Source organism: Alligator sinensis, unplaced genomic scaffold (genome assembly GCF_000455745.1).
Source record: "Alligator sinensis unplaced genomic scaffold, ASM45574v1 scaffold1295_1, whole genome shotgun sequence".
Taxonomy (NCBI): Eukaryota; Metazoa; Chordata; order Crocodylia; family Alligatoridae; genus Alligator; species Alligator sinensis.
This window is the reverse complement of record NW_005841880.1, coordinates 243,777-257,060: the sequence shown is the minus strand read 5'-3', so window position 1 is coordinate 257,060 and position 13,284 is coordinate 243,777. Positions and strand designations below refer to the sequence as shown.

At 65.6% G+C, this 13,284-nt stretch overlaps 3 protein-coding genes across 8 annotated transcripts in view; 2 read left to right on the top strand and 1 right to left on the bottom strand.

The window, feature by feature from the left end:
- Positions 1-6,403, bottom strand: part of USHBP1 (USH1 protein network component harmonin binding protein 1) — a 9,466-nt gene extending 3,063 nt beyond the window's left edge. The window contains exons 1-12 of one of the 6 annotated variants that reach the window (XM_025196369.1): positions 5,826-6,403; positions 5,003-5,160; positions 4,125-4,243; positions 3,492-3,640; positions 3,023-3,283; positions 2,391-2,522; positions 1,881-2,017; positions 1,498-1,638; positions 1,331-1,413; positions 709-1,214; positions 262-468; positions 8-99 (exon numbers count right to left, since the gene is read on the bottom strand). In XM_025196369.1, the coding sequence (XP_025052154.1) occupies positions 8-99; positions 262-468; positions 709-1,214; positions 1,331-1,413; positions 1,498-1,638; positions 1,881-2,017; positions 2,391-2,522; positions 3,023-3,283; positions 3,492-3,640; positions 4,125-4,243; positions 5,003-5,160; positions 5,826-5,834 (1,994 nt within the window). In that variant the 5' untranslated portion in view covers positions 5,835-6,403. The other 5 variants (XM_025196370.1, XM_025196368.1, XM_014527982.2 and 2 more) reach the window with 5 other exon arrangements.
- Positions 6,404-6,835: 432 nt separating this feature from the next.
- On the top strand, positions 6,836-11,695 carry BABAM1 (BRISC and BRCA1 A complex member 1). Its single transcript, XM_006017537.3, has 9 exons — positions 6,836-6,977; positions 7,214-7,572; positions 7,711-7,769; positions 8,218-8,338; positions 8,613-8,691; positions 9,328-9,352; positions 9,886-10,015; positions 10,616-10,702; positions 11,191-11,695. Exons 2-9 carry the CDS (start codon positions 7,297-7,299, stop codon positions 11,389-11,391), a joined length of 978 nt encoding a protein of 325 aa, XP_006017599.1. The 5' UTR covers positions 6,836-6,977; positions 7,214-7,296; the 3' UTR covers positions 11,392-11,695.
- A 683-nt stretch (positions 11,696-12,378) lies between these two features.
- The window catches only part of ANKLE1 (ankyrin repeat and LEM domain containing 1), an 8,348-nt gene continuing 7,442 nt past the window's right edge, over positions 12,379-13,284 (top strand). Inside the window, 1 exon segment of the mRNA XM_025196336.1 lies at positions 12,379-12,446. Within this exon segment, the coding sequence (XP_025052121.1) occupies positions 12,391-12,446 (56 nt within the window). The 5' untranslated portion in view covers positions 12,379-12,390.

Below are 13,284 nucleotides of genomic sequence, written 5' to 3'. Positions count from 1 at the left end.
TGCTCACCGATCCAGCGCGCGGGCCAGCTCCAGCGTCATCCTCCCCAGGTCCTGGGGGCTTTGGGGTGCTGCGGCAGCTGCCTTCCGGCCCTCGGCCTCCTAGAGCAAGCCCAGCCACAGACCGTGAGCTGGGCAGGGGCTCCAGCAGCAGGTAGGGCTGGGTGCTGGTTGCCTGCAAGCACCCCCATCCCTGCAGGGTCCTGGGGTGCAGGGTCCCATGGAGTGGGGGATGGTCCCTGGTGGGGGCAGCGGGGCACTTACCCCTGCCCCACTGCTGCCCGTGCTGCCCTCGCTGGTGCTGCTGCCGGGGCTGGGGGGGCCGGAGCCCACGTCCCGCTCCTGCTGCAGGTGCTCGATGAGCAGCAGGTAGGCGGCCTCCTGCGCGCCGAGTGTGTAGGTGCCCAGCTCCAGGCCCCGCTTCTCCTTCTCCGCCAGGTGCAGCTGGGTCTTTGCGTCGGCCATGGACTCCTGGCACGGGCAGGAGGCGCTGACCCAGCTGGAGGGCCCAGGAGTCCTGACCTCCCGCACCTCCACCCCGGGGGCTGCCTCCCCCTCCCCCTTCCCAAAGCAAGGGCAGACCCAGGTGTCCTGGCTCACTCGCACCATGAGCCTCCCGCCCTAGCCCCCCACCCGTGCCCAGAATACAACCCAGGTGTCTGGGACCTCTGCCACGGTGCTGGCCCCGCTCCCCATCACCTGCCGACCCACCTGGAGGGCTGCCAGCTCCTGCAGCAGCTGCGTCTTGTCCAGCTTCGGCCGGGGCCTCTCCCCGGGCAGGGCAGCCAGCGAGGCCTGGACGGCTTGCTCCACCTTGGCCCGGATGGCGTCGCTGGGCCGGGTCACGGCGCCGGGGGGCCCGGGGCAGCCCAGCTCCAGCAGGGAGACCTCCACGGCTGCCTGCTCCGCCTGTAGCCGCTGGAGATACTCCCGCAGCACCCCCTCTTCCTCCTCCTCCTCCTCCTCCCTGGGGCTGGGTGGGCTGCAGAGGCAGGGGGGGGGACAGCACTGGGAGCTGGGTCGCTTGCAGGAGCTTGGGGGCTCCATCCTGGTCCCCAGGGGCTGGCCCTGCCATGCCTTGATGCCCGGGTACCTTTGCTGTCCACACATGCCGGGTTCGCCGGCTGCCTCCTGCCCATCAGGCTCCGCTCTGCCCAGGAACCTCCTGGCCTCCGCCAGCACGGCGGCCGTGTCTTGCGAAGCGTGCTCCACAGGGGCTGCCACGGCAGGGCACGTGCTGGGCATTGCTCGCAGGGGCCCCGTGGCATGCCATGCTCTGGCTGCCAGCCTGCGGCTGGAGCAGGGGTGGAGGAGCCCATCTGCCTGGACTCACCTGCACTTGGGGAGCACCCCCCAGCATCCAGCTTCGCCCTGGCCAGGGCTAGCAGCACCTCCAAGGCCTCCATGCGATGCTCGCTGTCGGGACAAGCCAAGCGCGGCCTGAGCCCGGTCCGCAGCCCGGGCAGCCCCCGCCGCCCCCTGCCCGGCGCAGCCCCTCACCTGCACTGGGCGGCCAGGCGCAAGGCGGTGCTGTTGGACTCGTGCTGCCCCAGCAGCATGCTCAGCCGCTCCGAGTCGCTCTTGCACTCCCGCAGGGCGCCCACGAGCAGGTGGTTCAGGCCCTTGAGCCGCTCGATGCACCTGGGGGAACGCAAGGTGCTGCCGTTAGGGCCCGGTGTGGCTTGCCAGGGGTTAACAGCCCCGAGGAGCGGGGCAGGGTCCATGCAGGGTGTCAGGACTCCTGGGTCTGCTTCTGTGGGCTGAATCCCCCTTGCTTCATGCCTCAGTTTCCCTGAGTGCTAGCACTGGGAAGGGAGGGGAGGGGTGGGTGGACACAGTGTGCCATCCCTGGTCTTGATGGGCATGGCTGGTCCCTTCCTCACCCTCGCAGCTGCTGCAGCTGGTCATCCAGCTCCCTGCCGGAGAGCTCCGGGGCGGAGGGGAGGAGGCGGCAGAGGGGCTGCATGGCCGGGTGGTCCTTCAAGCACTGGAGCAGGCTCTGTGCCCTGGCCAGCGGGTCCTGCGGGGCAAGCAACGGTAGGTCAGTGCAGAGCAGGGGCAGGGGCCGCAGGGGAAGGCTGAACGTCCTGGTTCGTGGGCAGGGGGTAACCAGAGACCTCCGCGGGGGCACGCACTGCAGCACCATGCCCTAAAGGAGACTGCACGGGGGGTGACCTGTTGCTGCCCACGGCCACGTGGCCCCTGCTGCAGCTGCAGGAGACTCCAGCCTCTGGGCCATGGCTCTGTCTGGCCTGAGGGAGACGTGGCTCCGTTACCCGGGGTCTGTCCCCAGGGCAGAGGGAGCCCAGCCGGCCCCGGGGATGGAGCAGATTTCCTGGGGGCGGGTGTGCAAATGCCTTCCACAGTCCGGGGAAGAGGGACCAGGACCTCACCTGGAGCAGCCAGGGGTCCCCTTCCCCGACAGGGCTGCCAGCTCCCCGGATCGGGGTGGTGGCCGAGCCGGGAGGGCTCCAGGCCTGGCCGGGCGTCTCGAGCTGGTAGAGGGAATCCTGCAGCTCCTTGACCTGTGCAGAGAGGGGCAGGGGTCTCATTGCCCCGCTGCTGCAGAGGCACCGTGCTCTCCCCTGGGCAAATCGATCAGGATCTCACAACCGACACCAAGACGTCCCCACAGGAAACGGTGAGCAAACGAGACTGCCGTGCTGCCCTCCGCACGGCTCGAGCGCCGGCTTTGTCTGCCGTGGTTACCAGGGGGAGCCCAGCCTGGCCCACAGGGCACCTCCTGGCCAAACTGCAGGTAACACCACGTTGCACGGAGCTGGGGGGTCCCGCTCAGACCCTCCCTGGGGCAGTGCCCTCTGCTCTGCTCTGCTCTGCTCTGCATGGGTCTTGGAGCCTCCAGTGCCCGTCTCGGGAGGGCTGATGTTGGACCCACTGCACCTGACTGTAGGTTCCCCCTGCCTCGGCACTGCTTCCAGCTGTTGTCCTCCCCAGAGGTGCCCACATGCCCGTGGCAGCTGAGATGCCCCGCGGGCAGGGGAGGGGGCGTCCTGGTGCCACCCACCTTCCTCTGGAGCCTGTCGCGCTCCTCCTGGAGAGCCTGCAGGGTCACCTGGGCACGGCTCAGCTCCTGCTCCTTGCTGCCCAGCGCTGCCCGCAGCACCACGTTCCTCTCGGCCAGCGTGCCCGCTTCCTTCCCATACCAGCTGGTCTCCACTGCCCCTAGCTCTGGGCTCAGCTCAGCCACCCTCTCCCCCGGTGCCTGCACAGCTGCCATCTCGAGCCCCGGGGACAGCCCCAGGCCTCGCTCGAGTTCTTCCAGGGTCTGTAGAAACACAGCAGAGCCCTTGCAGCAGCCGCAGCATGCCAGGAGCTGGGGGTCTTACCTGGGCATAGGACGAGGCACGGGCCGAGCTGCCCCGTCCTAGGAGGAGGGAGCCCGTATGGAGCTGCAGGACGCAGGCAGGAAGCGGGGAGCTGCAGGCAGGGCCGGGGGCTCAGGGAGATGGGGGCGGTTCCTGGCACCCACTCACCTCCACCACCTGGGCCCGCTCCTCGCTGCCCGTGCCCGTCTCCGCTCCAGCCCCAGCGAGCTGCAGCACACAGCAGCGCCGGGCGGACACGGTGTGCTCCAGAGACGCCAACACCTGCTGCAGGGCCAGGAACATGTCGGGGCCGACGCCTGCAAGGGCAGAGGGGATGCAGGGAGGCGAGGGGGCCTGTGCCCTTCTGCCCCCTGTGACCCGGGTGCAAGTCCCAGCGCGGATCTTTGCGCCGGGAAGGGGATGTTGCTCCTTGTTCCCTGCATGCACAGACCATTGTCGGGGCAGGAGAGGACTGTGGATCCAGACTGTCAGGGCTGGACCACTGGCCCCTGCATCCAGCTGGCTGCCCAGGGCCAACCAGGGGCTAAGCCAGGCCACACCAAGGCCGTGCTGCACCGTGACCCTCGCAGGGGCTGAGCACGCCCTGAGTCCTGGGGCCAGTCGGGCACCTGAGCTGGGAGGAGCTGGCTCTGTGGAGCAGGTGCACGAGCCACCTGCAGAGCCCTCCCTCCGACGCGCGGGGGGCACCTGGCAGCTGTGGCCAGGGGTGGAGCTGCGAGGGGGCCCAACCCAGTGCTGTGGCCCCAGGTGGCACTGCCCTGGCAAGCAGAGCCCCCTTACCTTCTCTGGGGGGCGGGAGCCGGGGGGGCAGGGGCTGCGGTGCACACCTGGGCAGGCTGGCTGTGTACTCCGAGCACTGGTCCGAGTACTCCTCGTCCTCCCTGCAAGACACCAGAGCCCTGGGGGAGGGAGGCCGACTCCATAACGGGGACGCCACGTCCCCCAGAGCCATCGCGGTGGTAGCAGCCTGGACATGGATCCCCCTGAGACGGGGAGACCCTGGGAGCCAGGGGGTCCGCGGGACTTCCCACTCCCAGTCTCCCGATGCCTGAAGAAGGGTGTTTGTGCCCAAAAGCTTGCAAAGAACTTTTGCCCCCAACTACTGAGTTGGTCTAATAAAAGAGATCCCGTCGACCCACTGCCCGTGTCCTTAGACCAGCGTGGCTACAACCAGCAACCTCCCCGCTCCCAGGACACTGGACGTGCACCTGGGGAGGTAAAACACCGTGTCCTCTTCTCCAGTTACCGAGGGGCAAGAGGCCAAGAAGGCAGCAGGGCCAAGCCAGCCCTGCCCGTACCAGGCCGTGGGCACGAGGGGGGGCCCTGGAGACAATCCCTGCTTTGTTCCCCCACATTTAGCACGCCGGGCATCCAAGAGGAAACCCAGGGCCCTGCTACATGAAGCAGGCAGGGCTCAGCCTTCGGACCAGGGCTAAGGAATCGGATGCTGCCACTGTGATGGACGCAGCGTGGGAGCTCGGAGGGAGCAGGTGGCAGCCTCGTGGCCGGGCGCAGGCAGTCGAGGGGGCAAGATGCAGGAGGGACGAGCACAGCTGCCTAGGGAAGGAGAGGTGCCCAGTGAGGGGGTGACCCACGCAGGGCTGGGGCTGCTCCCTGGCATGCGAACGGGCCGCGGGTCTGCAGCCTCCAGCCGGTACCTGGCTCCGCGCTGCTGCAGCCGCTCGACCTTGCCGTGGAGGTGGGTGATGGTCACCAGCAGCTGCGTGATGCGCTCCTCGTAGCGCAGGATGTCCTGCTCGTCCGTGCCCGCCGCGTCGGCCTCCTCCGCCCTCTCGGCAACCGGGTCCAGCTTGCCCTGCAGCCGGGGCCCCCGAGAACCAGGCATGGCTCACACCCCCGTCCCTGTCCCCCCAACCTGGCCGCGCTTTGGAGACAGGCCTGGCACCCCCTGCCCGGTCGCTTGCGCCGGGGCAGAGCCCCGTGGTTCTGGTCCAGCGGGGTCCTGGGGGCCGTGCAATGGGGGTCAGGCCAGGGTGCAACGTGCCAGCCTGCCACGGCGCTGGTTAAGGCAGGAAGGGAAGGACAGCACTGGCAACGGCAAGTGCCCCTTGCAGCTGCGGGCAGCGGGGGCTTTGCTCCCGTCGGAAACAGGAAGGCCGGAGACGCATCCTGTTTACAGCAGGAACAATGAGCCGCGTCTGCCTGGGGTCACCAGGCCAGTGTCCGGCTGGAGCGCGGAGGAGATTTCCCTGCCCCAGGATCCAGCGCCCCCCTGGCAGCCCCACGGCGGGCTGGGCACCGGGGTGCCCCCGGGACGGAGACACCATGATAGCCCCCGATCCCTTCGGAGCCCCGTCCCCGTGGCCACAGGGCGGGGGGAGATGCGGTGGATTTTCCCACGCCCCCCACCGCGGCAGGGCCAGGCTGGGGCGGTGGGGTGCGGGGATGCCTGGGGGGCCAGGACATGGGGCATCTTGAGACCCACGTGCCCTCGTCCTGCCCCGTGCAGAAGCCACTTGCCTTCTCCATCCCCGCGAGGTGATGGGATTTGCGGTGCAGCACCTGATTCAAGCCAGGGGCAAGGGGCTCAGGGGGGCATCCCCGGGGGGCAATCCGGCAGCGCCCCCCCAGCCTCGACCAGCCAAACGCCCAGTGGGTGCGGGGACGTGGCGCCGGGGCCTTGGCTCCGCTCTGCTCCCCCGCGCGGGGCCGTGCAGGCCTTTCCCGTTTCCAGATCCTGTGCACGCTTCCTCTCCCGGGTGGACCTGTAACCCTTGCGCTGCCCGCGCGCCCAGCCGGCCAGGGGCTCTTCCCACCTGCCCCTCTCCCTGATTGCGCTGGGGGCTGCCCCGCTTGGGTACCGGCCTCGGCTGGCAGCTGAGAGCAGCAGTGTCAGGCACCGATTCAGAGCCCCCCGCAGCCGTCGCACGCGCATCGCTGCCAGTGCCCAGGCGCCAGGCGCTGCACGAACGCAGCAGGGGCAAGCCTGGCCCTGACCACGGGTCACCCTGAGCCTGGCCCCGGGTCTTTATCGCTGGATGGGGCAAGGCAGGATCCTAATGCAGTCGCACACAGCCATGGGTACGAAACCAGCTGACTGCTAGATGCTAATTGTCTTGTGATCTGCATAATGCCCCCCAGGGAGCTTCCATGTTGAGGGGTGGAGTCCGGGGGGGGGCGAAGGGGGCAGCCTAAGAGCTGGAAAGCTGTGTGATAAACACACCAACAAAATATATAATGCCTATAATATTATATATTATTATATAATATATATCATGATATAATATAAGGCAACGTGATAAACACACCAACAAAGTATAGAATAGAAAAGAATAGAATATATATGATAGTATATTCCACAAATATAATATAATATATGATATGATATTATGTTTCCATACATAATATAATATAATAAACATCGGCGACATGCAAATTGGCCTAATGCATACGCAAGGAGCCATGCAAATACGGAGGGGGCGGGCCTACGCGCGACGGGGCGGAGCTCCGAGCGGACACGGAAGGACGGGGGTGGAGCTCGGGAAGCCCCGCTCCCCGGAAGCCGGAAGCCCGGCCTGCGCGCAGGAAACTACATCTCCCGGCAGACCCCAGCGGCTCCGCCCCTCAGCTTCCGGTCGCGTGGGGCCGGGCGGTGCTGTGGGAAGGGAAAGGGGGAGCGCCTGGGGCTGGGGGCAAGGAAGGGCCGGGCCTGGTGGGGGGCAGGGTTGGCATGTGCCCCTGACCTGGGGGTGGGGGAGGAAGGGGTGTCCTGGGCTGTTGGGGTGCTTTGCGGTGGGGTGTCCCAGGGTGCCTGGGGGGCCATACCCTGGGGTGGGGGTGTCCCGGGGGAGCCGGGGTGCTGGTCAGCGCGGGGTTCAGGACACCTCCCTTCTGCTTGCCCTTGGCAGCGCCAGCCCCGGCCCCCCCCGGCCGGGCGCAGGGAGCCGCTCACGGCCTCAGGCTGGAGTCGCCGGCGGAGCGCGGGTCCCTGATGGACCCCTCGGAGCCGGGCAGCGCGGCCGAGGAGGAGGAGGAGAAGGCGTCGGAGCAGCGGCCCCGCACCCGCTCCAACCCCGAGGGGGCCGAGGACCGGGCCCTGAGCGCGCAGGCCAGCGTGGGCAGCCGCAGCGAGGGCGAGGGCGAGGCGGCCAGCGCCGACGACAGCCCGCAGGGCACCGCCGCGCCCAGCGCCAAGGCCTGGCAGGTCCCGGCACCCCCCGTCGAGTTCCAGGTCAAGACGCCCAGAGTCAACTGCCCCGAGAAGGTGGTGAGTGCGGGGCGGCCCGGCCCCGGGTCCCGCAGCGGAGGGGGCCTGATCCGACCCTTCGGGCCAGCCGGCACGATACCCAAAGCGCCTGGCGCTGGGGGTGGCGACGGGCTGACCCTGCCGCTCTCTCTGCTGCAGATCATCTGCCTGGACCTGTCCGAAGAAATGTCGCTGCCGAAGCTGGAGTCCTTTAACGGGTGAGCAGCCCCGCAGCGCGGCCGTGGGCTGTGCACCAGGTGGAGAACGCCGAGACCTGGACCCCAGTCTCGGCTGTACCGGGCGCTCGCTGCGTGATCATGGGCAGGTTTCTTCTCTGCTCTGTGCCTCAGTTTCCCCAGCTGTCAAATGGGGATGAAGCTGTTTGGGGTTTACCCACAGCAAGGCCTCTTGGGCCTGGTACAGGAGAAGCCCGTGAGAGTAGGCAGGTCTGACTGCGTCGGGCTCCAGGTGTCAGGCCAGCGTCTCGCGGCCTAGTCTGACACCTTGGTGCAGGCAGGAAAAGGACCCAGAGAGGGGTTAAGCCTGGACCGGCCACAGGGATCAGGATCTGGCCCTTCAGCATGCCCTGAAGGATGCAATTGGGGGGGGGGATTGTGGGGGGAGGGAGGTCCCAGCAAACGTGTGGACCTCGCGTGCCCTCGGCAGGTCAAAAACGAACGCCCTGAACATCTCGCAGAAGATGATCGAGATGTTCGTCAGGACGAAGCACAAGATCGACAAGTGCCACGAGTTCGCCCTGGTGGTGGTGAACAACGATGCCACGTGGGTGAGTGAGGGCGTCCCAGCACCAGCCTCGTGCGGGGCCCTGATCCCCAGTGACCGCCCCTCCTTGTAAAGAGGACACGAGCCCCGAGTTCTGCTGACCCCCCACCCCCCCGAGCTCCTTCCAGCCTCAGTCCTCTGCGCGGGGTGCGGGGTCTCCCAGAGCAGCCTTGGGGCCCCATGTGCACGGTGCTGCACTGCCTCTGCCTCGCCCTGCTCAGGCGCGATCCGGAGGGGGCATCTGTCACCCTCCCTTAACTTGCCCCATCTTGCCCCAGCTGTCCGGCTTCACCTCCGATCCCAGGGAAGTCTGCAGCTGTTTGTACGACCTGGAGACCGTCGTCTGCAAATCTTTCAGTATCCTTTGGCGAGGGGGGGCAGGCCCGGGGCTGTCAGGTGGGAGGTGAGAGGGACCCTGGGCCGCAAAATGTGTGAAACCCCTTCCTGGCATTGAGGCCGTGGGTAGAACCAGGCACGTCCGTGAGTGTCCTGGGGCATCCTTGCCATCCGCTCTTCTGCCAGGAGATGGCAGCAGGCATCAGCAGAAGCGTGTCCCCATGCTCTCCCAGAGCAAGGGCTGTGGGGGCAGGAGCCAGGATGGAGGTGCAGTGCTAGGGACACCGGGGATGTGCCCCTGGGCTGGTCACAGTTCTCCCTGGTGCAGCTTCCCCATCTGCGTGATAGGGGTCATAGCCCCAGGGTTGGGGGGAGGATGCATGCACTGTGAGAGTCTTGGGCCCTGTAGGTGCCAGCACGGAGAGACTGACTGGGCGGCAAGAGCTGCCAGCTCCTCTGTCAGTGCTGCTCCCCGATCAGCCCCTTCTCTGGGCCCTGCACACTTCTGCAGATCGTGCCCATCGCGGCAGCCCCCCATCGGGCCCTGGCCCCTAGCACCAGGGTCAAGGATGTGCCCAAGAGCATCCACCCACAGCAGGGTGCCCATGTGGGATGGGATGCCTGCCTGGGCTGACCAGTCCTTATCCTGGGCTCCAGATCTGGAAGGCCTCTTCAACCTCATGTAAGTTGGCTGCTCTCGGGGAAGCAGGTGTTGCAGCGCAGTTTGCTTGTGTAGTTCCCCTGGGTGGTGGTGGTGGAGCCAATATCCAGGGCACTTCGTGGCAGCTTCTAGCAGGGGGAGAAAGCAGTGAAGTGTGCTAGGGATATCCACGGTATCATGCAAAAGCAACCCAACGATCTGCTCCCGTGAGCAAGCAGCAGCTCCAAAATCCCTGAGTGCCACGGCAGCAAGTGTGGGGCCGGGCAGCTCTGTGCCTGCTTCCTCCCAGGGTCGGGCTCCCTGCTCCCGTGTGACATACAGCCAATATCCTGGTCCCCCACCTGCAGTCGGGGAGCGCCACAGGCTGCATTGTTTAGCTCAGACTCCTTCACCCCGGTGTCTGGCTTGAGTGGGGTCTGGGACTGCCTTTGCGGGCACCCAGCGAGCACCTGCGGCAGGGCAGGAGCTCCGCCTCCATGCACACGCTTGCTCAGCCTGTGACTTCACGAGGCAGGGGCACTGTGACCCCCGGCTTGTGTCTCGTCATGGCGCAGACAGCAGAAGATCGAGCTGCCGGTGACGGAGAACGTGCAGACCATCCCGCCCCCCTACGTGGTGAGGACCATCCTGGTGTACAGCCGGCCGGCCTGCCAGCCTCAGTTCTCCATGACGGAGCAGATGAAGGTGAGTGCTCCCCGGCTTCCCCGCTCCTGCCTCCATGCTGTACCCCGCGGGGTCCCCCCAGGACACAGAGCAGTTGTCCTGCCTGCCAGGGCTGCTGGTCATCCGCCCCTCCTAACACGTCAGCAATGTCCGCTGCTGCTCCCCAGCTCAGCCAGCCTGGCTTGGACGTTCCCCTGAGCAGGGTGACTTCTCTGCGGGCTGGGGCTGGACAGCTCTGGCCGAGTAATGGGCAGTAGATCCCTTTGCCCAAACATGGCCCAACGAACAGCAGCTACTGCTGCATGAGAGCCACATTGAATCCAGCTTAGGTTTACTTCGCTTCCTGGTGGGCACGTGCCTGTGGCACAAAATCTGCCCCCACGGCTGCAGCCGGGGCAGGACCAGGAGGACCCAATTGCTTCCCCCTCCCTCAGTGTACAGGGCAAAGTGCCCCTGGGAGGATGGGGCTGAGGCCCATCATGGTGGATTGTGACCGTGCTGTGTCTCCAGGCTGGGAGGCTGTCTCTCGTAGCCATGTCCCCTTGGGTCCTGGGCTCTGCCCCTGGATCTCTGCAGTCAGGCCCTGCACTGAGGTGGGACATTTCCTTTCTCTCTGGGCAGAAAATGCTTCAGTGCCCGTATTTCTTCTTCGACGTGGTGTACATCCACAACGGGGCCGAGGACAAGGAGGACGAGATGAGCTGGAAGGTGAGCGGGGCCCGTGGCGTGCATGCAGCCAGGACGTAGGTGCCTCCCTGCGTGCCAGACCTGGTCACTGTGTCTGAAAATGGCTCTGCTTGCGTGGCATGAACAAGGGTCAGACGTGACTCGTGCTGTTGGGCATTGCACGGTTTCGTGTCTCAGCTCTAGCCCCTTTGTGCAGTGATCCCTGGAGCCAGGAAGTGCCAAAGCTTTTACCTCTGAAATGGTCCCATGGGATGGATGTTTCCCTGCTAAGTTGCCAGTCCAAGTCCAGCTTCAGCCAGTACCGTTCTTAATTAACAAGCATGAGCATCGCGGGTAGCAACAGCTAATGATCCTCTGCACATGGCACAGCGAGGGCATCCAAGGCGTTTGCAAACAACCTCGCTGCATCTCAGGGGCCCGTTTCACCCCAGTCCCCTCACCCCGCCCGGTCCCTTGTCTGCAGCCCAGCATGTCCCTGACTGATGTTGGGCTGCTGCTTCCCTCCCTAGGAGATGTACGCCTTCTTCAGCAACCTGGACACCAAAGGCACCAACTACAAGTACGAGGTGTCCCTGACGGGGCCCGCCGTGGAGCTGCACAACTGCATGGCCAAGCTCTTGGCGCATCCCCTGCAGCGCCCGTTCCAGACCCACGCCTCGTACAGCCTGCTGGAGGAAGAGGAGCCCGCCGAGATTGAAGCCACCGTGTAACTGGTGCCGTGGGCCTCCACGGGGGCACCTGCAGCGAAATGCAGGCGGCCTCTCAATTCGCTCCCTGCAGAACGGCGGCCCTGTGCCCGGCAGGCAGGTCTGTAGGAAGCCGGTTGTGTCTCAAGTGCTCCCCGTGGAGGCGCCGGTTGAATAGCCTTTAACTTCTATCTTTTCCAGTTAAAAGGTCAGATCTTTGCCTTGCCAGAGAGGGTCTTGGAGGGGCTGGTCCTCCTTTGTAGCCCAGCGTAGGCAGCATTTTTGAGCGAACTCAACTTTAAAAAATAAAAAGTACACCCCAAGTACATCCGTGTAGTCCTTGAGCTTTAGTGTGCGGGCTGGAACAGCCTTGATCTGTGAAAGGCCGCTGCAGTGAAACGGAGGTGAGGACCCGACTTCCTTTTTCCCCAGCCGCTCCTGGCCGCCAGTCTGTGAATAAAAACACACATTTAAAGGCGGCGTTGGGGGCGAGGCGGTTGTTCTCGTGCGTGTCACGAGCCCCGTGCAGGCACGCGTTTTGCATCTGTCCCCCCAGGGATCCATGCATCGAGGTGTTGCTTGCAGGATGCGGGCAGGACTCGGGTTTTTGCGTCACATTTAATGGATGTGAAAACCTGGTGCCCCGGGGAGCAGCAGACTGGGGCCAGTACTCCGTGCGAGCGCAGTCCCCCCTGTTGCACTGGGGTTGGCTTCCTTGCCACCAGCACCAGGCCTCTGCGCCCCCCCCCCCGTGCCAAGACGGGCGAGGGCTGGGCTCTGGGCTGCAGTGGGAGCAGAGGCAGAGGCCAGGTCCTGCCCCGGCGGGGTCGGGACTCGAACCCGGGGCCCCTTGAGCGCAGGGGCGGGGGGAGGTTACGAGGGCTCGCTCCTTTCAGCCCGGCCACTCCGCGGCAGATTGTCCCCCCAGCCTCGCTCTCTATTGGCTGCAGCAGTGGCCAATGAGGAACGGGCGGGGCGCGCAGGCGCAGTGGGGCGGGGCGGGACGTTCGAAGTGCGGCCGTAATGACGGGACTGGCGGCGCAGCTCTGCGAGGCGCTGCGCGGCGAGGAGGAGGCGGCGTGAGCGGGGGGGGCATTGCAGGGGGGTGTTGCATGGGAGGGTTGAATTGCGGGGGGTATTGCCCTGCACAAGTACAGCGGGGTCCGGGGCTGGGGAGGGGTCTCATTGCACTGGGGGGATGCAGTGCACTGGAGCCAGGGGCGGGGCCACAGCCTGGGAGCTGCCTGGGCTTGCCCAGAGCAGCCTTGCCAGGTCTTAAATATGAAATTATCATTATCCAAATGATCACGTTTGCTAAAAAGCTACGGTGCACTGCAAAGATATGCAAATAAGCGTGCAAGTAGGCCCCCGTGCTCACCTGATATGGCGCTCTGCCATTGGCGGCGAGTGCAAACTGGGTCATCACGGTTGAAGCCTGTTTTTATTTCGAGGCGGGCCATCGTGCAATGCTGCCGGCGAGTCCAAAAGTCGGCTCAGTCCTGAGAATGACTCGGGTTTTGCAGATTAAACGAGCTGCCTCAAAAATGCTCGGACTTTTTGGACGCTTTTACTAGCGCTGCTCCTCGTGCAATGGTCAAAATGATCGTACAAATAGGATGATTCTCATACGCCCGGCAACACTGCCTGGGAGTCGCTCGGGGCATAGGAAGGGGCGGCCCCCTGCCCCCGTGCAGCCCAGACCCCCCCTTCAAACACCCGCCTAGAGAACCCACTCTCCCTGCAAAGGTCCTGCCCGGTGGGGTAGGGTGGTCCTGGCTGCCCGCACTGCCCTCAAAGCTGCCGGGGGCTTTGCTGTGCCCATGGATGCCAGCCCTGATGTGGGCACAGTGCGTGGGTCCCTGCCCGGGGCGGGCCTGCATGCTGAGGGGTCAGGAGAGGTCCCGGGACCTCAGCAGG

Coding starts and splice junctions, on each gene's coding strand:
- BABAM1 (XM_006017537.3), top strand. CDS start 7,297: ATGGACCCCTCGGAGCCGGGCAGCGCGGCCGAGGAGGAGGAGGAGAAG. Junction 8,339..8,612: donor TGAACAACGATGCCACGTGG/GTGAGTGAGGGC, acceptor ATCTTGCCCCAG/CTGTCCGGCTTCACCTCCGA. Junction 10,703..11,190: donor AGGACGAGATGAGCTGGAAG/GTGAGCGGGGCC, acceptor TTCCCTCCCTAG/GAGATGTACGCCTTCTTCAG.